Genomic DNA, 22,818 nt, shown 5'->3' on the forward strand with positions numbered 1-22,818 from the left:
GGCGAGCGTGAGGAGCAGTCACAGGACGTACCAGACTGGGGAGGCACACTGGAAGCCTGGTGCGTGGAGCCGGCACTGGTGACACGCACTTCAGGGCGAGTGCGGGGAGCAGGCACAGGACGTACCGGACTGTGGAGGCGCACTGGAGACCTGGTGCGTAGAGCCGGCACAAATTGTACAGGAACGATGACATACTCCGCACGGTGAGTGCGGGGAGCTAGCACAGGACATACTGGGCTGTGGAGGCGCACTGGAGACCTGCTGCGTAGAGCCGGCACAAATTGTACCGGAACAATAACACACTTTGCACGGCGAGTGCGAGGAGCTGGCACAGGACGTACTGGGCTGTGGAGGCGTACATCTGTGCGAGTGCGAGGAGGAGACACAGGACGTACCGGACTGGCACGGACCAGCACAGATTGCACCAGACTGGTGACACGCTCCTCCAAACGTCTGCATTGCTGCATACTCCTCGCCAAATCCATTCTCTGGTATCCCTCTTCGCACTGTTCCATCCACTCCCAGGCGGGCTCTGGTACTCTCCCTGGGTCGACCGACTACCTCTCTATCTCCTCCCAGGTTGTCTCTGGTTCACACCTCGGCTCTGCCGACCACCCTGTGTGACCGCCCTGTGTGCCCCCCCAAAAAAATAATTTGGGCTGTCTTTTGGGCTTTCCTTGTGGCCGCGAACCCCGGCGTCATCGCTGCTTCCAAGGAAGGCTTTCGTCTCCAGCCATAATTTCCTCCCAAGTCAAGGATGTCTTCCCCTCCTTTATCTCCTCCCAAGCCCAGGATACCTTCTCCTCCTGGGCACGCTGTTTGGTCCTGTTGTGGTGGGATCTTCTGTCGCGGTTGTGTGGAGAGACGGACCAAGGCGCAGCGTGCTCAGTTCCACATCTTTATTTTTGTGAAACTTACAAAAACAAAAAGGAAACAACGAACTGTAACATGCACTAACTCAAAACAAGATCCCACAAAACACAGTGGGGAAATGGCTGCCTTAATATGATCCCCAATCAGAGACAACGATAAACAGCTGCCTCTGATTGGGAACCATACCAGGCCAACATAGAAATAAAACACCTAGATAGCAACACCCCCCCTAGTCACACCCCGACCTATCCAAAATAGAGAATAAAAAGGCTCTCTATGGTCATGGCGTGATATTGTGTGTTTTGTATTGTTAGATATTACTGTACTGTTGGAGCTAGGAACATCAGCATTTCGCAAAAACCACAATAACATCTGCTAAATATGTGTATGCAACCAATACAATTTGATTTGCTTTGATACAGTGGACTACTATAGTGCTTTTAAAGAATATGAAGGAAAAACAATAGGGCAAGTGGTACATTTCAAAGCAATATGTCCTAATGGAAAATGTCAGTTTGTTTTGAAGAGAGAGGGAGAAAGAAACACTCATGAACCTACTTTCTTCCAAACATGAATGAAATTAATTTATAGAATTAAAGACTAGCTTAATTAGAGATGCAGCTTGAATAGTATTAAGTATATAGCATTTTAGAGTTCAAACTGAGGAGAAATGAAACCAGTGACTGATGCATTGACATACCTCAGGTAACATTAATGCTAATGTAGGCTGCATCTCATTTCTAAATTGGGTGAGCTTGGAATATTGTGTCACTGTACACCTTGCGTTTCAGTTCTCTCTCTCTCCCCTCTCTCTTTCTCTCTACTGTAATGAAAAAAGTGATTAGCACTTTTTAGCGGCGTTAGAGACACACACTCCTTCTGGCGATGTGTTCCTCTGTAATTTCTTTGTTAATTGCGTCTCTGGGGAAAGAGGGGGAACAGAACCCCCGGGGCAGGGTGCCACACTTACACACTGGCCTGCTTTTAGGAGACTCTCCCCCTCTCTATACCATACCCGGAGCTGTTTGAGCTTCCCATAGGTTTCATCCCAAAAGGCACCATATTCACTATATAGCACATTACTTTTGACCTGGGATCACATAAGTACTGCACTATATAGGATATATGGTGCCATTTGGGATGAACCCCTTACTCTCATACCCCGTCCTATCCTGTCTGCCCCAGTATTTCACCACAGTATCTTCACCATCGCTTCCTCATGCACTAAACCCCCCCCTATTCAGACCCATTGACTTTTTCCACATTTTGTTACTTTTCAGCCTTATCAGCAATCTAAACACAATAACCCATAATAACCCATAATGACAAAGCAAAAACTGTATAAAACTGTATAATGTATAAAAAATGTATAATGTATAAAAAATAAAAACAGAATTACCTTATTTGGATATTCAGACCCTTTGCTATGATAATTGAAATTGAGCTCAGGTGCATCCTGTTTGCATTGATAATCCATGAGATGTTTCTACAACTTGATTGGAGTCCACCTGTGGTAAATTCAATTAATTGGACATGATTTGGAAAGAGGCACACCTGTTTATATAAGGTCCCACAGTTGACAGTGCATGTCAGAGCAAAAACCAAGCCATGAGGTCGAAGGAATTGTCCGTAGCGCTCCGAGACAGGGTTGTGGCACAGATCTGGGGAAGAACACCAAAACATTTCTGCAGCATTGAAGGTCCCCAAGAACACAGTGGCCCCCATCATCCCTAAGTGGAAAAAGTTTGGAACCACAAAGACTCTTCCTTGAGCTGGCCACCCGGCCAAACTGAGCCATCGGGGGAGAAGGGCCTTGGTCAGGGAGGTTACCAAGAACCCGATGGTCACTCTGACAGAGTTCTAAAGTTCCTCTGTGGAGATGAGAGAACTTTTCAGATGGACAAACATCTCTGCAGCACTCCACGAATCAGGCCTTTATGGTAGAGCGGCCAGACGGAAGCCACTCCTCAGTAAAAGGCACATGACAGCCTGCTTGGAGTTTGTCAGAAGTTACCTTACTCTCAGACCATGAGAACAAGATTCTCTGGTCTGATGAAACCAAGATTGAACTCTTTGGCCTGAATGCCAAGCGTCACATCTGGAGGAAACCTTGCACCATCCCTATGGTGAAGCATGGTGGTGGCAGCATCATGCTGTGGGGATGTTTTTCAGCTTGAGCTTGAGAGGATCTGCAGAGTGGAATAGGAGAAACTCCCCAAATACAGGTGTGCCAAGCTTGTAGCGTCATAGAAGCCCAAGAATACTCGAGGCTGTAATCTCTGCCAAATATGCTTCAACAGAGTAAAGGGTCTGAATACTTATGTAAATGTATTTTAAATGTTTGAATTTTTTATAAATGTGCAAACATTTCTAACGACCTGTTTATGCTTTGTCATTATGGGGTATTGTATGTAGATTGATGAGGGAAAAATGTTTTTTTTAATCAATTTTAGAATTAGTCTGTAATGTAACAAAATGTGAAAGAAATCATGGGGTCTGAATACTTTTTGAATGCATTGTATGTTCTTCACAGTCTGCTGATTTATAGCACCAGACAGACAGGGAATCTTTACACAGACACACAGCTCCCATCAGTAGGCTTCTTCCCTTTTTGTCCGTGGTGAATTACGGATGTCTGGAGGTTTTTTTTCAGTCTTGAGGGAAATGATGAGGCAAAGGCTGTTATGGCCTTTGCCAACATAGCAGCTGCAAAATGGCTCTGGCATACTGATATTGATCAGTGACCGAATGAGCTGACATGTGGAGGAGGCCTGTTGGAGGTGCAAACTTCCCACCTTTATTCTGTGGTTTAGCCATTTTAAAGCATTAGAAGGGAGTTGAAATATGAAATCTTTTCACACATTTTTTGGCACTATGCAGAAATCGCTCTGCCATTTCTTGGTTGCAGAAACGAATAGTTCACCTAATTTCAGTTTATGTGACAAAATAAGCTAGTATAGTGTAGAGAATCATTCTACCATTTCAGCTGTTTGAAGCTGGTGTACAAAACCGAAAGAAAAAGACGCAAAAAAAATGTAAGAACATGAAGCATAGAAATAGAGCACGTAGAACATATCTACAGCGTCTTAGACTTGCTTTCAAGTAGAATGATAGATCTATAACCCACATTTCTATGTGAATTTGTTCGATTCGCCTAAAAAGGTAGCTTGTTGTCACGGCAACAGTGAAATGCTCTAAAAAGAGGTGGTGAAGCGCAGGCAGTGAAGGAAAGGAATGGATACTGTGTTTCATCTGGCATCAAGGCAGCAGATGATATGTCAAAGGGAGAGGAGATCAGGTTGTGCACATCTCTGCACATCCAGAGTGTAATGACCCATGACTGAACCCGGCCCAGAGGGGGCTTGTGGGCCGCTCTTCCAGATCCGTGCTGGTACGTGTGACCCTGGATGACCCCGGGACAGTGGGGAGTCCACAAACTCCACACATTCCCAGTGTGGTGCAGGAGACCCCATCCTAGTGAGATCACCAATGCCATAGCAACAATGGGATTTGGGGACCATAGGGGTGACATGAGGAACAGTCCTTTGATTTTGCCCAGCGACTTCTTGGCTGCTGATGTCATTGGTTATGTCTGCTCACACTCAAAATACACCAGTGGTCACCAACTAGTCGATCGACTGGTTGATCTTTAAGGCATTCCTAGTCGATCACCAAACATTTCTGTAGAAAAGACAACGATAAAGGTATAAAGGCTTGCGCTCCTTTTTAAAGCATGTATTTGTGTTGCGCAAAGTGTTCCCATTTCAACTCCACCTACCCAGCGGACCGGTAGATCTGTGGCTAAATCGAGTGTGCCTACTGCGCTGACCATTCGGATAGCTCAAATCATGACCCCGGCCACAGCAATGTTTGATACTATGCCCAGAGAGAGACTGTCAAATAATTCAGCAAAGAGCTGCTGTTTTTATGAGTAAGTTCATATCAAAGTTCAGCATAAAACACGATTCTCCGTACTTCCACTCGCACTGCAGCTGCAATGAATGAGTAGCTAAGTGTATCGATAGCCCTGTGTGTTTATTAATATTAGCAGCTCGTCGTGTATATTTTAATATTGAGGGATATTTAACTTTCTCTGGTCATAGGAACACATTTGTGCATGAGTCAGATGCGGTGCAACTCGAATTACGCCAACACATGGAAGACTGTGTCCCCTCTCTCTGGACAGTCTAGCTGGAAAAAAGGAGAAAGCAGAGACCGTGAGAGGTGGACCCTCTTCTGCTCTCTCCTTCCCTCCGCTGAGACTAATGCTGCGTTCAAAACAACTGGGAACTCGGAAAGTCCGATTTTTTTCCCCCTAGTTCCCTATTGTCTTGAAAGCACCATGACCATCAGATGCAGGTACCATCAGTGCTACACCACCAACTGACCTATTTTGTTATCAAAGCTCGAGTTTTGAAATACAATATGGTCTGAGAAGAACAATACTGGCAGGACAGGCATAGCCAATATGCTGTGATAATGTATTAGGCCTACTGCCCAAACCTCATTCCTACACAACAGTTTTTACTAGGTTAATGTTAAAAGAAAATGAAGTCAAGTTTTTTTAAATCCTGAGCGGGAGATCTCGGCTTGCTTTTTGACTGTGAAAGTGATGTTGACTCAAAAAAAGTTGGTGACCACTGAAATACACAAACACAAGACAAGAAATGCAGGAAAGAGCAGTGAGTGTAGATAGTATGATTTCAGTAGGAGGATATGCAACGGATGACAATGTCAGAAAAGCATCAGGAAAAAGTTGATAAAAAGCCATGTTCAGCCAAACCTTGAATGCCCTGTGATATTGTTTAAATCATAAATATCAGTGTGATGGGCTTGATTAATCACAGATTTATCACAGCGTTGAAGTAAAACAGATGATCATCTAAATGACTCCGTGATTACTTGAAATTGTTGCCCCACCTATGGCTCTCTAAAATGAAACGTTTTGGCAAACACTGTGATATATGGATTCTCTCCAGGACCAGAGTGATTGGAAGTTACATGAAGGGAGACAGGATTCAGGAAGATGGACATTTTTATGGACTTCACAGAGCCAGGGTCACAGGGATCAGTGCCCAATATGCTGATATCTCTGCTCCATAGAGCAGCATAATATAGCAGCCTCTCTAAACGGATGCCAGGCCGGTGGAGGGTAAAGATGGGATAACCAGTCTGGAGATGTTTCCGAGATAGCTGCCTTCGCCCAGGCCAGTGAATTTCAAACAGAAAGTGAGAAGGTACATCAGAAGAATCTCTATGGTTTAATGTTCACTGCAGGAAGCTCTGGGAAACCTTTACTTTTGTATTACCCATAGTGGTAGAAAATGGAATGGTAAAACAGAACTCTCAGGAACCTTCAGACATCTCCATGTGCTCTGTAATGATATTGATTACCCTTTTTACTGGCAGCTCTTGAAAGAACATAGCTGGGTTGAGTGGTCAACAATATGTGTCTTATGCACTACCAGCAAATACAATTCTGCACATAGTCGTGACTGAGAAAACATTAGCCCTGATTGCCCTTGCAACTGAACTCTACCACATCTCGGAGCAGGACTAGTTCATCCTTGTTTGTGAACCTCACTGACAAGTAATGATTTTACATAGTTTTCTTCACAGGCGTAATCACATTTGGATAGGTTTTAATTTGTGAGTGCCCATCTGCAACCTGACTGAGATACATGATTGGAAAATTTAAGTTGGCAACTTAACATATTCACATTCAGTAGGACTCACTAATGAACACTCATCTGAGCTCAGGGAGAAATTCCAAAAACGTTGTCAAGTCAGGATTAGGGCTGCAAAATTCCAGGAACTTTCAGAAATCAGGATTTCTGTAAAACAAGCACATTTATTGAACGTTCCTGGAATTTTGAAAACACTAATCGGGATATAGTAAATTATTCTCCAAAATGGAGGAAATTAGTTATGACACCAATGTTGAATCACTTTGTTGTTTTCTGCTGATACAGATTGATTGATGTCAGTTAGGTATAAAATGTCAGTGTAGCAAATGACTGAGATTAACAGTCCCTGTATCTATTGATTAGTCTGTTCAATGTAAAGAGGCTAAGACAGCCTATTGGGTCTGCATTTTAAGTGGTTGTAAATTTACACTGGGAACATCCTGTATGCCATACCATTACCTCTATTTGCACAACCACATCAGCAAAATTTGCAAGCAGGAAATTGAGGCCATCATCTTCATTCTGATTTGATACTGTGTTGCTGTGCATTTACGGGGCACAACAAAAAATAAACCAATCCAAGCATCACACAGTTCTCCAACCAATCCCTGCACACACGCTCCTGTTAGGCCTACAGAAATAAAAGCCTATAAAAACAGATCTAAATGATGGGATACTCGAGCTACATTCCTTGCCAGATGAGGACATTTTTATCACGAACTGAAAATGGACCTGTTGATTGAAGTATGAAAAAGGTGTTCCAACAACGCGCTGCAGTTTTGTAATAATTGCGTCCCGTCTATTTTCCGCTTAGGCTACTTTGCAAGCTGCTAGTGCCAATAACAGCTCAAATGAGAAAAGTGAACCAACAGTCCGTCATTACTTTAAGACATGAAGCTCAGTCAATCTGAACATTTTCAAGACCTTTGTAAGTTTCTTCAAGTGCAGTAGCAAAAACCATCAAGCGCTATGATGAAACTGGCTCTCATGAGGACCGCCACAGGAAAGGAAGACCCAGAGTTACCTCTGCTGGAGAGGATAAGTTCATTAGAGTTACCATCCTCCGAAATTGCAGCCCAAATTAATGCTTCACGGAGTCCAAGTAACAGATACATCTCAACATCGACTGTTCAGAGGAGACTGCTTGAATGTTCGAATGGTCGATTTGCTGCAAAGAAACCACTACTAAATAATAATAATAATAAGAAGAAGATACTTATTTGGGCCAGGAAACATGAGCAATGGACATTAGATTGTTGGAAACCTGTCTTTTGGTCTGATAAGTCCAAATTTGAGATTTTTGAGTCCAACCGCCATGTCTTTGTGAGACGCAGAATAGTTGAACGGATGATCTCTGCATCTGTGGTTCCCACTGTGAAGCATGGAGGAGGAGGTTTGATGGTGTGGGGGTGCTTTGCTGTTGACATTGTCAGTGATTTATTTAGAATTCAAGCCACACTTAACCAGCATTACTACCACAGCATCCTGCAGCATTACGTCATCCCACCTGGTTTGCTCTTATTCCCACTATCATTTGTTTTTCAACAGGACTATGACCCAACACACCTCCAGGCTGTGTAAGGGCTATTTGACCAAAAAGGTGAGTGAGGGAGTGCTGCATCAGATGACCTGGCCTCCACAATCACTCGACCTCAACCCAATTGAGATGGCTTGGGATGAGTTGGACCGCAGAGTGAAGGAAAAGCTGCCAACAAGTGCTCAGCATATGTGGGAACTCCTTCAATACTGTTGGAAAAGGATTCCAGGTGAAGCTGGTTGAAAGAATTCCAAGAGTGTGCAAAGCTGTCATCAAGGCAAAGAGTGGCTACTTGAAGAATCTAAAATATGTTTTTATATATTCTTATTTAAAAAAGACACTTGAATGAGTAGTTGTGTCCAAACTTTTGACTGGTACTGTATATGGCGCAATTTAGCAATTTGGATGTGTTATCTGTAATGGTTATGATTAATTAGGCATTGTTGCTCACTGTTGGCTTAGGCTTATAGATAAATGCAAAACATTTAAATCTAGTGCAGTTCTTGTGTTCTAAAAATAGATTTCTTTACCATTCGTGTACTCAAGTACTCAGATTTTCTTTGGGTATCGGCAAGAACTCGTACATTTCAAATGCTAATTCCTAGTCTAGAGTACATTCTTCTCCAATGTTACAGAGGCCTGTGTGAATGAGGCTTTGTGATAGCAATTAAAATCAGCTTTTACAGCTCGTTTGTCATGTCTTGGCACTGAAACAGCGCTGAAGTGGAACCTAAACCATCTGTACGTTTTGATAGGTCAGGTTCAGGGGGAAGACAGATGTGTGGCCTCCAGTTGGGTGGCGATGAGAGGAGGAGAGGTCTGTCTCTCGCTCTATGTCTCTTTCTCTCTCTCTATTTCCACTGGACCAGTGACTGTTCATTTAGGATCCTATCAGTTCGCTGCTGATAGATATTAATTTACTTTTTTCCCCATGCTCCCTCTTGGCTTAACGAGCTGCTCAGATGTCAGATGGCAATTACAGGGATACTATTTTATCAGCTTAATTACTGATATTTCCTGCCTATTGATTCATCCTCCACAACGAGATTATTATACCGACGACCTCAGCTGCTCTCTGTCTCTGTGGCCAAACTGAAACACTTAGGAATGTGACCCAAGACATATTTATAATCTCACATTGCTTACACCAGGTACAATGTCTGCCGTACATAGAAGCTAAAGAGAGACATAGAGTGGATCTAGGCAGGCTAGCAATCACATAACAACACTTTACTGAAAACCGCCAAGGCGGGGGAGATAGAGGAGTAGAGAGCAGGGCTGACTGGGCTGGGGTGGTGGTGGTGTGTGTTTGTGTCAAGCTTTGGTGAAGATTGAGGACGAGCTGTGCAGGTTGGTTGCTATGTCAACACAGGGTGACCTCAGTACGCTTGACAGAATGGGGGCTTGAGAAAGGGACTTGATGTAGCAGTCATCGCTTGACCCCTCTTACTCATTTTGGAGGTCAGGCAGATGGGACCCTTGCGAGTTCCTTTTTATAATGAATATATTCTCCCGCAGAGGATGGTGAAGGCTTTCTCCACCAAGTAACAGAGAAGACCATCAGGAAAACAATTTTGAGCGTCTGGACCATCAGCAAATATAAGTTACTATCTCTGAATCCAATCTGTATGCCTATAATTCATTTATCTTACTTTATGTCCAAATTACAACAAACGATAGGTTAACTCTTAGTCAAGTATGATTAATTTGTACAGACGAGTTTAGTGTAGCCATCTTATTTAAATAAGATAATTCATGTTAATATTATGAAGCTTGATTCAATTGAAATACTCCTACATTTGCTGAAAACCCAACGTTTTAAGGATCCATGAACCAATCACTTTAATGGAAAGTGATCTAGACATTTCCACAATAAGAGCAAATTCCTCCCTGAACTTTACACAGTTCTCTCTGTCTAAGCCAGAGAAAAAAAGTTCAATAATTCAATATCACTTTTTCTCTGCTGCATGGGGAACATTTTCACAAAATATACTTTATCTCTGTGAAAAGGCAGGTTAAGAATGTATTATTTTGTTACAATAGAAAATGAAAATACGTTTTGTGTCTATGGGTTTCACTGCCCACTGCAACCTGCCTTTACATTGATCTGTTGTTGTACTCCCTCAGATACTGTTACCGTGCCAGTATATTGCTTTTATAGGTATATCTATTTGGTTGTTTTCCAGGGAGGATGCACCGTTTGGAATTCCATTGAATTTCTTTTTTCCAGTTAATTAGTGGTAGCTTAAACTTTAGGACGGCTGCACCCAGCCAGTACCCATGAAGGTCGCCGCGCCCGCCAAAACTGTAAATTATACTGTGGGGTGAATGTTGCCGTGTAATCTGTCCATGAAAATAATGCCAGCTGCCAGCCTCGTGTGGACTGATAAGGCCTCCGACTGCACCTTGCTGGTGAGGAAAAAATAAAACATCACTGTTGAGATCCACAGCAGCTCCCGGGGATACTAACACCAAGTTGCAAACATTTAATTATACTGTACCGCTGTTGCTATGGGGCCACCGCGTCTTGATTTTCTCAGCTTGCTATGAAATGGATGCCTCTGGTATAGATTTAAGTCAGACAAGCCCTTAACGTACAACATTATATTACAGTTAGTCAGAGCCAGTCAAATTGATCTTATCTGTATAAAACCCCCACTCTGCATCCTCAACCTTTATGGTCTTATGTTTCATGCTGCTTGAGGTACTTTTCTCCCCTGTGAACCTATAAAACACAGGGCCGGCCAAAATAAACCCAATGAATGGCAACATAAATCAGGTTCAGCTCCATGGTGAGAGTTCTTAGGATTCTGGATCTATGGTATCTGAATATCTTGGTACTCAAATAGACTACTATCTGTATGGGTAATGCATTTACTGTACTTTCTGAAGTGGCTCATACACTGCTATTTCTATAATCTCCAACAATGGTTATATAAGGTTTCAAGCCTTTGTTTGTAATGGGTTATAGAGGATGGGTTATAGAGGATAGAAAAATGTCCCTAGCAAAGCTCTGCAGTAGGAAGATACTATACCTTTGCCTGTTTTGCATTTTATAATACATTTCCCATTATAAAATCAAAAAACTGTCAGGTCCTCCTGCTGTGCACGTATCCTCTGACCATTTGTACAGCTGTGATGCGGCCCCAGTGTAATGTCTCACTTGGAGGCGAATCGTCAGTAAATTGCCTTCAATTCAGACCTTTGCAAACTCACAGGCCTGCCTAACACACCAACGTATTGGGAGGTGTTGGTGGGATTTGAAGACAGACGCATTAGTCCCCTTCAACTTCCATGAACAAGATGTCACTAATGTGGTGCGTCCGTGGGCAGGCTCAATCAACGGTAAATAAACGCAGGCACTCTCACCTGCGCTACACAGTGCCGTGGCTACAGCTTCTATTAAGGGCCAGAGAGGTCTGTCAGCTAAGCCCATTCCCACCCAACCATCTAAAGTGCAGGGATAAATCGAACTTCAGAATGATGGAAAGGCTTGCTGGCCAAGTAGGCTGGAGTGAGTGAAGGCATAGGTTTACTATTAGCATGTAAATACTGTTTTACTAGCCCAGATGTCAGGCCATCCATATGGTTTATGTAGTCCCATTGAGAGCTTCAACTCTTCCATACCTGCTTGCTCGGTAGGTATTGACTGGTGGGAAAAAGGTATCCACCATCCACTGTAATTAGCAATCAGGTTGAATATCACAGTGGATTGCCACTCAGAGTGAGAGTCTGCTTTATTGCAATTTACTTAGCTGTGTATAGGTGTAGCAAAGTGTGCCACTGCGCATTATCTAGTACAAGCGACATCTGCCTGGGAAGATTTGCCTGTCACAGAGATTTGTTTAAGAGCTCCACTGTATTACGTTCCTGGCCGGGTTGCACTGTGCAGCAGTGTTGCTTTCTGTAGGCACCACATGGTTGACTGCATGTAGTCAGATTTTAGTGATCTATTTCAAGCAGTATAAATATATTTTTAAACTCCCTTTGATATGGTTTGTGTATGCTCTCTATTGCCTGGCTAGCTCAACTGTATATTTTAATGGGGTGATGTATAAATCAGCTAGAAATCATAACAACAAGGTTTTTATTAGCATCCGTCTCCACAAAATGTAAGAGGTTCTCCTATCAGATCCTCCCTTAGTGTATGGTGTACAAAATAATCTGCAGTCATATGATCAATAGTTTTTTATATCCTGCAATGCTACTAGAAACACTATAGCGTCACCTAGTGTTTATCAGAGGCCATTTCTCTACGTGGGAGGCAAAGTACTGTATCCCTGGAACACCAACTCTTCTGGGGTGAGGACATATTCTGTGTTCTATATTGTGTCAAAGAATCTTCTAATCTTCACCTTCCCAACATCTGGTAATTGGTACCGATCTGACTGTCAGAAACAGGAAGCATAGATTTAGATTCAAAGTGCTGAAGGTGGGCTGCAGATGACAAGATTTACCTCAGCTTTCTCATCCTGAGACACTTTCTAAAGTGAATGGAATTTAATGGATGTTTTCTCCTTTCCTTGAAAGCGATTTGTCTTTTGCAGCATCATCTTGATATTCATTATGTTTGTCTCATAACTGTCTGGGTGATGAGGTAAAGCAATATATCAAAGTAAATTGGTGTGTGTATGCATGCGTGCGTGCACGTAAGAGTGAGTGTTTAAAATGTATGTGTCGTTGTGTGTTCATCTCTTTCTGATTCTCCATCCTGAGGACAAAAATCATGTATTTATCCAGAAGGATTCACTGAGTCGATTTCCCTACGCATCACATTTTATCTCAGAGCCTAGAAGTCCAGGACTTCCTCCAAACTCGGCCACCGTTAATGTCCTGCCTGCCTTGAAAATGTTCAGACGTGACCTGAGTCTCACCAGCCGTGTTTGACCTGTACAAAGTCCATGCTATGGCTCCAGGCACAGACCCTCACTTCCTACTTCTGTCTGATTAATCAAGCACTGTCACTGGCCACAGAGGGCCCCCTCAGGCCTGAACATGGTTGTGTCCCAAATGAGTTTTTTGACCGGAGCCCCTATAGGGCTCTGGTCGATAGAGCACTAAATAGGTAATAGGGTGCCATTTGGGAAGATGACCATGTGTACGACCGTCGACCCACCAGAGGTCCAGCTTGTCGCAACTTGATGAAGACTGACGTGCCCTGGTAGTTGATCATCAGCATTTACATACATGATATGAAAAGCTGAGCTTCATCACTCAAACTGCCACAGGCCCAGATCAAATGCCCATGACAAGCCCACCATTACCATGCATGTCACACTTTGAGGACAATGTGATCTATGAATAACAATGTGCAAACCCCATCTTTCTGATCATATCTAATGTGCCTTACTGTCCTCTTGTTTGATTGATGGCCATGTGCTTTTATTCATTCACATGCAACAAAGTGCAGTGTATACTGATTTAGTTTTATCTCATTCTATGATAGGGGCCACATTATGTGCTAGAGCAAAAGGTGACTGTCTGTTTCTCCCCCTCACCCTGTTGGCTCATGAAGCCATGTTTAATTTCATCAAAACCAGCTCTCGGCAACTGGCTATTCCCTAGTTTGCTTTTGAGCTTTTAAATTGCCTGTGTATGCACACGACTCAGCAGAATGAAGGAATGGTAATCTGAACCCTTTTTAAGACAAAAAGTGCCGAAGCTTTGCATTTAATAACGCAAGAGATGTCTTTGAAGATGCCAGCACTGCCCTAAGTGCATTTGAGAGGACAGCATAATAAATGGAACTAAATGCAGTGCCAGTTTTGAGGGAAATGCAATACACATGTGGATATACCCAATATACTGCATATTACATTTAGTTTTTAAAACTAACACCAATAACTTCTCTATTTCAGGAAAAGATGACATGATTTCAAACAGTGTTTGTAACAATATGTATTATTCAACAAATGATTATATCCAAATCCCACAGTAACTATAACTATGCCCTTTTCAGGGAATTCCCCATCAGAAGAGTCAGAGGAGCGCGACAAGGAGCCCCGGACCCTGACCTACCCAGCGTACATCGCCAGCCTGCTGGACTCTGGTGCCAAGCGCATGGCGGCGGGGGTTCGCATGGACTGCAGCAGCCAGGGCCAGTGTCCGTACTCCTGCCACCTCTGCCACATGAGCCCTGGGCCTGGGCGTCCAGCCGAGCCTGTCCTGCTCCAGATCACTAAGGCCGCCCCGCTCTACGAGCTGGTCTCCAACAACCACACCTACCAGGTACAGAAAGCTTTCACTGAAAACCTTGGGTTACCCCCATTTTAGCAGTCCCAGACACATTTTCAGGAGTGTATTCCTAAAAGCACAACGTAGTGATACTTTAAGAGCAGTGTGCATATTATTTCCATTAATAAAACCTCAGATTTTGCTTTTCCAATTTTGAATTTAGAGCATAAAAGAACATTCACCACCAATATTTAAATGTAAATTCATACATTCAATCATGCAGCGAGAGAAGCCCTTGGTTTGGTTACCTGTAATAATGTACGCTGAGAGTCAGGAAGCATGTTCAGAGAGTGAATACATTTAATTAATTAATTAACAAAACAATAAAAACAAACAGCTCACTGACATGAAACAGCAACAATGACAACTAGGGAAGAAACCAAAAGGGAGTGACATGAAGGGCAGGTAATCAAGGAGGTGATGGAGTCCAGGTGAGTGTCATTCTGCGAGTTATGCTGGTGACAGGTGTGCGCCCTAATGAGCAGCCTGTTGACCTAGAGGCCAGAGAAGGAGCACAAATGTCAGTACCCCCTCCCTGATGTGCGGTACCAGTCGCAGGACCCCGACCAAGATGACGATCCCGGGGATCAGGAGCGGACCGGTGCAGGATCCCGTCGATCCGGCTGAGGTGTGGGAGCAAGACGACCTAGAGCGCCGGGGAGAGAGCATACGTGACCGTACCCCCTCCCCGGCATGTTCGGCTCCAGCCACAGCAGGACGCCAACCACAGGGACGATCCCGGCGCTCCGGTGCGGATCGGTCGCCTCCGCTGAGGCGCAGAACCTGATGAGCCGGCTGAAACCTCCGGATGCCTCAGTTGAGGCACGGGAACCTGTTCACCCAGTTTAGGCATGTGGACCTATCGAACCCGCTGAGGCCTCCCAGGTAGCTCCGGCTCCAACACCCCGGATCGTCCCTGTGGTGGGCATCCTGCGGCTGGAGACGAACGCGCCGGGGATGGGGTACTGTCACGTGTGCTAGGTCTCTAGGTCACCATGCTCCCGCACCTCAGCTGGATCGACAGGTTCCTGCACCTTAGCAGAGGGGAACGTCATCTTGGTCGTCGTCCTGCAGCTGGAGCCGCGCATCGGGGAGAGGTTACTGTTACATGTGCTCCCTCTCCGGCCTCTAGGTCACCAGGCTGCTCGTTATGGCGCACACCTGTCACCATCGTTACACGCATCAGTGCATTATGACACTCACCTGGACTCCATCACCTCCTTGATTACCTTCCCTATATCTGCCACTCCCTTTGGTTCCTTCCCCAGGTGTCATTGTTTCTGTTTCAGTTTCCTGTCTGTGCATTGTTCTTGTTTCTTATTATGTTACTTTTTTTTAACACTCACTCCCTGAACTTGCTTCCTGACTCTCAGTGCACATCGTTACAGTAATGCAGCAAAACACATATGCGAGATGTTTGACAAGAGCGGTCTCAAAAAGAGAAGCTGCTCTCTGACAAAGATGTGGTGAAATTGTGTAGTGTATGCTGGACATAAGCCGACATCAATATGTCAGATGGCAAACGGTAAGCTAGAGCATGATTGCATGACCCCCTAGAGGGGCAGATCATATTGATGTCTAGACTCAGGCTGGGTGTTATTGACAGTGTTTGATCCATCCTCCTGTCTCTTTGCAGGCACTGCAGGAGGCCATGATGAGCATGCTGTGGTGTTCTGGGAAAGGTGACGTAATCGATGACTGGTGCCGTTGTGACTCAAGTGCATTCGGGACGGATGGACTGCCAACATGTGCCCCTCTCCCTCAGCCTAGGTGAGTCACTCAAAACAATTTGTCTACTCGACTTGATAAACACAAGTAAGATTGTATGTATTGCTATCTAAAGATGAGCTTGTCTTGTCATGATTTGCTGAGTTAGTTAGGTGTAACTCTTTTTATTTTCTCCCAGGCTCAGGTTGTCCCACTCCTATGAGCCCAGCAGTTCATTGGTCATCGTGGAATGGAATCACACTGAGCCACCAATCGGGGTGCGGATCGTGGATTATCTCATTAGCCAGGAGAAAGTGACAGAGAGGACAGACCACTCCAAAATGGAGACAGGTACATCCCTTCTGATTCAGTTGAGGATTTATGGTATTTATGTTCATTTCATGCAGTATGTCCATGTATAAATACAGAAATAGCCGTGCATGGTTGCTAAATGTTGAGGCAAGGTAAGGGAACCTCTAACTATATGTTACCACAGCAAAATTCCAGATTCTTATATTAATGATTTACATTTGTTATTATTGTAGTTTTGCATAAAACCACAAGATGGTGGTCAATGCTAACAAGAGTGTGGTCTGCAAAGTAGTGGAGTGCATCACACATGTTCTAGTGCTGAATCATCTTCATCGGTCACTTCATCACACAGAGGTATATCAAATAATTAAATAAGATGATTTTAAGATAAAAAACATCCTAAATACAGTGCCTTGCGAAAGTATTCGGCCCCCTTGAACTTTGCGACCTTTTGCCACATTTCAGGCTTCAAACATAAAGATATAAAACTGTCTTTTTTTGTGAAGAATCAACAGCAAGTGGGACACAATCATGAAGTGGAACAACATTTATTGGATATTTCAAACTTTTTTAACAAATCAAAAACTGAAAAATTGGGCGTGCAAAATTATTCAGCCCCCTTAAGTTAATACTTTGTAGCGCCACCTTTTGCTGCCATTACAGCTGTAAGTCGCTTGGGGTATGTCTCTATCAGTTTTGCACATCGAGAGACTGACACTTTTTCCCATTCCTCCTTGCAAAACAGCTCGAGCTCAGTGAGGTTGGATGGAGAGCATTTGTGAACAGCAGTTTTCAGTTCTTTCCACAGATTCTTGATTGGATTCAGGTCCGGACTTTGACTTGGCCATTCTAACACCTGGATATGTTTATTATTGAACCATTCCATTGTAGATTTTGCTTTATGTTTTGGATCATTGTCTTGTTGGAAGACAAATCTCCGTCCCAGTCTCAGGTCTTTTGCAGACTCCATCAGGTTTTCTTCCAGAATGGTCCTGTATTTTGCTCCATCCATCTTCCCATCAATTTGAACCATCTTCCCTGTCCCTGCTGAAGAAAAGCAGGCCCAAACCATGATGCTGCCACCACCATGTTTGACAGTGGGGATGGTGTGTTCAGGGTGATGAGCTGTGTTGCTTTTACGCCAAACATAACGTTTTGCATTGTTGCCAAAAAGTTCAATTTTGGTTTCATCTGACCAGAGCACCTTCTTCCACATGTTTGGTGTGTCTCCCAGGTGGCTTGTGGCAAACTTTAAACAACACTTTTTATGGATATCTTTAAGAAATGGCTTTCTTCTTGCCACTCTTCCATAAAGGCCAGATTTGTGCAATATACGACTGATTGTTGTCCTATGGACAGAGTCTCCCACCTCAGCTGTAGATCTCTGCAGTTCATCCAGAGTGATCATGGGCCTCTTGGCTGCATCTCTGATCAGTCTTCTCCTTGTATGAGCTGAAAGTTTAGAGGGACGGCCAGGTCTTGGTAGATTTGCAGTGGTCTGATACTCCTTCCATTTCAATATTATCGCTTGCACAGTGCTCCTTGGGATGTTTAAAGCTTGGGAAATCTTTTTGTATCCAAATCTGGCTTTAAACTTCTTCACAACAGTATCTCGGACCTGCCTGGTGTGTTCCTTGTTCTTCATGATGCTCTCTGCGCTTTTAACGGACCTCTGAGACTATCACAGTGCAGGTGCATTTATACGGAGACTTGATTACACACAGGTGGATTGTATTTATCATCATTAGTCATTTAGGTCAACATTGGATCATTCAGAGATCATCACTGAACTTCTGGAGAGAGTTTGCTGCACTAAAAGTAAAGGGGCTGAATATTTTTGCACGCCCAATTTTTCAGTTTTTGATTTGTTAAAAAAGTTTGAAATATCCAATAAATGTCGTTCCACTTCATGATTGTGTCCCACTTGTTGTTGATTCTTCACAAAAAAATACAGTTTTATATCTTTATGTTTGAAGCCTGAAATGTGGCAAAAGGTTGCAAAGTTCAAGGGGGCCGAATACTTTCGCAAGGCACTGTATAAACCTTGAATATCATTGATGTTTAATATGAGGGTTTCAGCATGAAATACCCTTTAAATATATGAATTTATTTAAAAATGTATGTATTTTACTATGTCAATATGGATTTGGTGTGAATGTTTTGGCATCAAAATGGTGGCAGTTGTGAAAAAGTCAATAGTTGGAAGAGTTGCAGAGTTAATTGAAAATAATGGCATTTTTGATTAGGTGCTTTATTTTCATTAATTAGGCTATTTTCTTTTGAACAATATGGTCTATCTACTAGACACTTATGGAAAATATGGATACAGATATAATAAATGAATACTATATACAGTTGAAGTCAGAAGTTTACATACTAACTTCACTGTGCCTTCAAACAGCTTGGAAAATTCCAGGAACTTATGTCATGGCTTTAGAAGCTTCTGATATGCTAATTGACATAAATTGATTCAATTGGAGGTGTACCTGTGGATGTATTTCAAGTCCTACCTATCAAACTCTGCCTCTTTGCTTGACATCATGGGAAAATCAAAAGAAATCAGCCAAGACCTCAGAAAAACAATTGTCCACAAGCCAGGTTCATCCTTGGGAGCAATTTCCAAATGCCTGAAGGTACCATGTTCATCTGTACAAACAATAGTATGCAAGTATAAACACCATGGGACCACGCAGCCGTCATACCGCTCAGGAAGGAGACGCGTTCTGTCTCCTAGATGTGAATGTACTTTGGTGCGAAAAGTGCAAATCAATCCCAGAACAACAGCAAAGTTCCTTGTGAAGATGCTGGAGGAAACGGGTACAAAAGTATCTATATCCACAGTAAAACGAGACCTATATCCACATAATCTGAAAGGCCACTCAGCAAGGAAGAAGCCACTGGTCCAAAACCCACCATAAAAAGCCAGACTACGGTTTGCGGGGACAAAGATTGTACTTTTTGGAGAAATTTCCTCTGGTGTGATGAAACAAAAATAGAACTGTTTGGCCATAATGACCATCGTTATGTTGAAGAAAAAGGGGGAGGCTTGCAAGCTGAAGAACAACATCCCAACCGTGAAGCAAGGGGGTGGCAGCATCATGTTGTGGGGTGCTTTGCTGCAGGAGGGACTGGTGCACTTCACAAAATAAATGGCATCATGGGGAAGGAAAATTATGTGGATATTTGAAGAAACATCTCAAGACATCGGTCAGGAAGTTAAAGCTTGGTCGCAAATGGGTCTTCCAAATGGACAATGACCACAACAATTCTTCCAAAGTTGTGGAAAAATAGCTTAAGGACAAAGTCAAGGTATTGGAGTGGCCATCACAAAGCCCTGACCTCAATCCTGTAGAAAATGTGTGGGCAGAACTGAAAAAGCATGTGCGAGCAAGGAGGCCTTACAAACCTCAGTTACATCAGCTCTGTCAATAGGAATTCACCCAACTTATTGTGGGAAGCTTGTGGAAGGCTCCCCGAAACATTTGACCCAATTTTAAAGGTAGTGCTACCAAATACGAATTGAGTGTATGTAAACTTCTGACCCACTGGGAATGTGATGAATGAAATAAAATCTGAAATAAATCACTCTACTTTTATTCTTCCATTTCATTCTTAAAATGAAGTGGTGATCCTAACTGACCTAAGACAGGGAATTTTTTACTAGGATTAAATGTCAGGAATTGTGAAACTGAGTTTAAATGTATTTGACTAAGGTGTATGTAAACTTCCGACCAACTGTATATATGAATATTTTAAAAGTTATTCAAGTATGTATTACCGAAGCTATCATAGCTTGCCATAGAAAAAATTACTGAAGATTATGGTATTTTTGCAATCATAAGCAAAGTCCCATTCCAGCAAACTCTGGACGAGTGCTTTTCTAGCAAGGGATAAGTGCACTGCTTCCACACAAGTCCTATAGGCTTTTCTGTTCCAAATTGCTGTAATTACCATCATGGACTGGTTGTTTTCACCAACAGGTTAGCTGGGGAGTCCTGTGCAGTCTCAGCTTGTTTTCCCGAGCAATGGCCCTTCAGCCCACCCTGGATTCACTTATAGCATCCAATTTTAAGCTTGAAATAGGTTGCTTTTCTGGCAAACATATGATGACAAAAAATTATTGACCGATGAAACTGATTAGGCTGACATACTGAAAATAGCCCATAAAATACACATGGCTCAAAACTATGTGTTTTTAAATCTTTATGAAATGATTAGTGGATTGATTGCTTCAAAGCGCACACCTTGAATGTCTAATATAGGTGGTGGAATGGAGCTATTTAGACAGTAGGCTACAGATCTGGGACCACCTAGGAGCAGAGGAAAGAAAGATATCTGGTCATCAAGATGGCGCTGATAGAGATGGCAGCTTCACTTCTAGTCCTTAGGAAACTGTGCAGTAGATTTTTTTCATGTATTATTTCTTATTTTGTTAGCCCAGAACATCTATTACACACAACCGGGAAGAACTATTGGACATCAGAGAGACGTCAATTTACCAGCACTACGACCAGGAAAACGACTTTCCCAAAGCGTATCCTTTGTCTGCACCTCCAAGGGCAATTTGAACTGATTCCAGAGGCCGACCCAAAACAACACCGCCGGAGGAGTGAGTGACGGAGCGGTCTTCTAAATGAGGCTTCAGATGCGCGCACACCACCCACCGCTTCCGAGTATATTATTCGCTAATGTCCAGTCCCTAGTTAACAAAGTCGACGAAATCAGGGCAAGGGTTGCTTTCCAGAGATATCCGGGATTGTAACATACTTTGTTTCACGGAAACACGGCTAGCTGGGGACATGCTGTCGGAGTCCATACAGCCAACGGGATTTTCAGTGCATCGCACCAACTGGAATAAACATCTCTCTGGTAAGAAGATTAACGACTCATGGTGTAATTGCAACATACAGGAACTCAAGTCCTTTTCTTCACCTGACCTAGAATTTCTCACAATGAAATGCCAACCGTATTGTCTCCCAAGAGAACTCTCCTCGGTTATCGTCACAGCCGTGTATATCCCCCCCGCAAGCGGATACCAAGACGGCCATCAAGGAACTTCACTGGACTTTATGCAAACTGGAAACCATATATCCTGAGGCTGCATTTATTGTAGCTGGGGATTTTAACAATGCTAATTTTAGATCTAGGCTACCTAAATTCTATCAGCATATTGATTGCTGTACTCGAGCGAGTAACACGCTCGACCATTGCTACTCTAACTTCCACGATGCATACAAGGCCCTCCCCCACCCTCCTTTTGGCAAATCTGACCTAGGTCTATCCAACGCTGGTCTGACCAATCGGATTCCACGATTCAAGATTGCTTTGATCATGTGGACTGGGATATGTTCCGGGTAGCCTTAGATAATAACATTGATGTATACGCTGACTCGTTAAGCAAGTTTATAAGGAAGTGTATAGAAGATGTTGTATCCACTGTGACTATTAGAACCTTCCCTAACCAGAAACCGTGGAATGATGGCAGCATTCGCGCAAAACTGAAATCACTACCACCGCATTTAATCATGGCAAAGCGACTGGAAATGTGAATGAATACAAACCGTGTAGTTACTCCGTAAGGCAATCAAACAAGCAAAGTGACATTATGGAGACAAAGTGGAGTCACCATTCAACAGCTCAAACACGAGATGTATGTGGCAGGGTCTAAAGATAATCACGGATTACAAAAATAAAACCAGCCCTGTCGTGGACATTGAATTCTTGCTTCCAGACAAATTAAACAACTTCTTTGCACACTTTGACGACCATACAGTGCCACCGACGAGGCTCGCTACCAAAGGCTGTGGCTTCTCCTTCTCCATGGCCAACGTGAGTAAAACACTTAAACGTGTTAACAGATGGCATCCCTAGCCACATCCTCAGAGCATGTGCAGACCAGCTAGCTGCTGTCCCTACATGCTTCAAGATGACCACCATTGTTCCTGATCCCAAGAAAGCTAAGGTAACTGAACTAAATGACTATCGCCCCGTAGCACTCACTTCTGTCATCATGAAGTGTTTTGAGAGACTAGTCAAGGATCATATCACCTCCATCATAGTACCCTCCAAACTCGTCATTAAGCTTGAGACCCTGGGTCTCGACCCCGCCCTGTGCAACTGGGTCCTGGACTTCCTGACGGGCCGCCCACAGGTGGTGAAGGTAGGAAACAACATCTCCACTCCACTGATCCTCAACACTGGGGCCCCACAAGGGTGCGTTCTCAGCCCTCTCCTGTACTCCCTGTTCACCCACGATTGCGTGGCTATGCACACCTCCAACTCTATCAAGTTTGCAGACGACACAACAGTAGTAGACTTGATTACCAACAACGACGAGGCAGCCTACAGGGAAGAGGTGAGGGCCCTCGGAATGTGGGTGTCAGGAAGATAAAACTTTCCACCTTCTCCATTGAGTGAGAGGTTAAGTTCCTTGGTGTACATTTCACCGACAAACTGAAATGGTTCACG

General features: G+C 43.5%; 1 protein-coding gene across 18 annotated transcripts in view; it reads left to right on the forward strand.

The window, feature by feature from the left end:
* Positions 1–22,818, forward strand: part of LOC110530308 (astrotactin-1) — a 270,605-nt gene that overhangs the window by 196,019 nt on the left and 51,768 nt on the right. For 10 of the 18 annotated variants that reach the window (XM_036985941.2, XM_021613237.3, XM_036985939.2 and 7 more), the window contains 3 exons: positions 14,057–14,325; positions 15,968–16,101; positions 16,238–16,389. In XM_036985941.2, the coding sequence (XP_036841836.2) occupies positions 14,057–14,325; positions 15,968–16,101; positions 16,238–16,389 (555 nt within the window). The remainder of the gene's footprint in view (positions 1–14,056; positions 14,326–15,967; positions 16,102–16,237; positions 16,390–22,818) is intronic. The other 8 variants (XM_090182267.1, XM_036985940.2, XM_090182266.1 and 5 more) reach the window with 1 other exon arrangement.

This window comes from Oncorhynchus mykiss, chromosome 8 (genome assembly GCF_057628025.1).
Source record: "Oncorhynchus mykiss isolate SJ-2025 chromosome 8, ASM5762802v1, whole genome shotgun sequence".
Taxonomy (NCBI): Eukaryota; Metazoa; Chordata; class Actinopteri; order Salmoniformes; family Salmonidae; genus Oncorhynchus; species Oncorhynchus mykiss.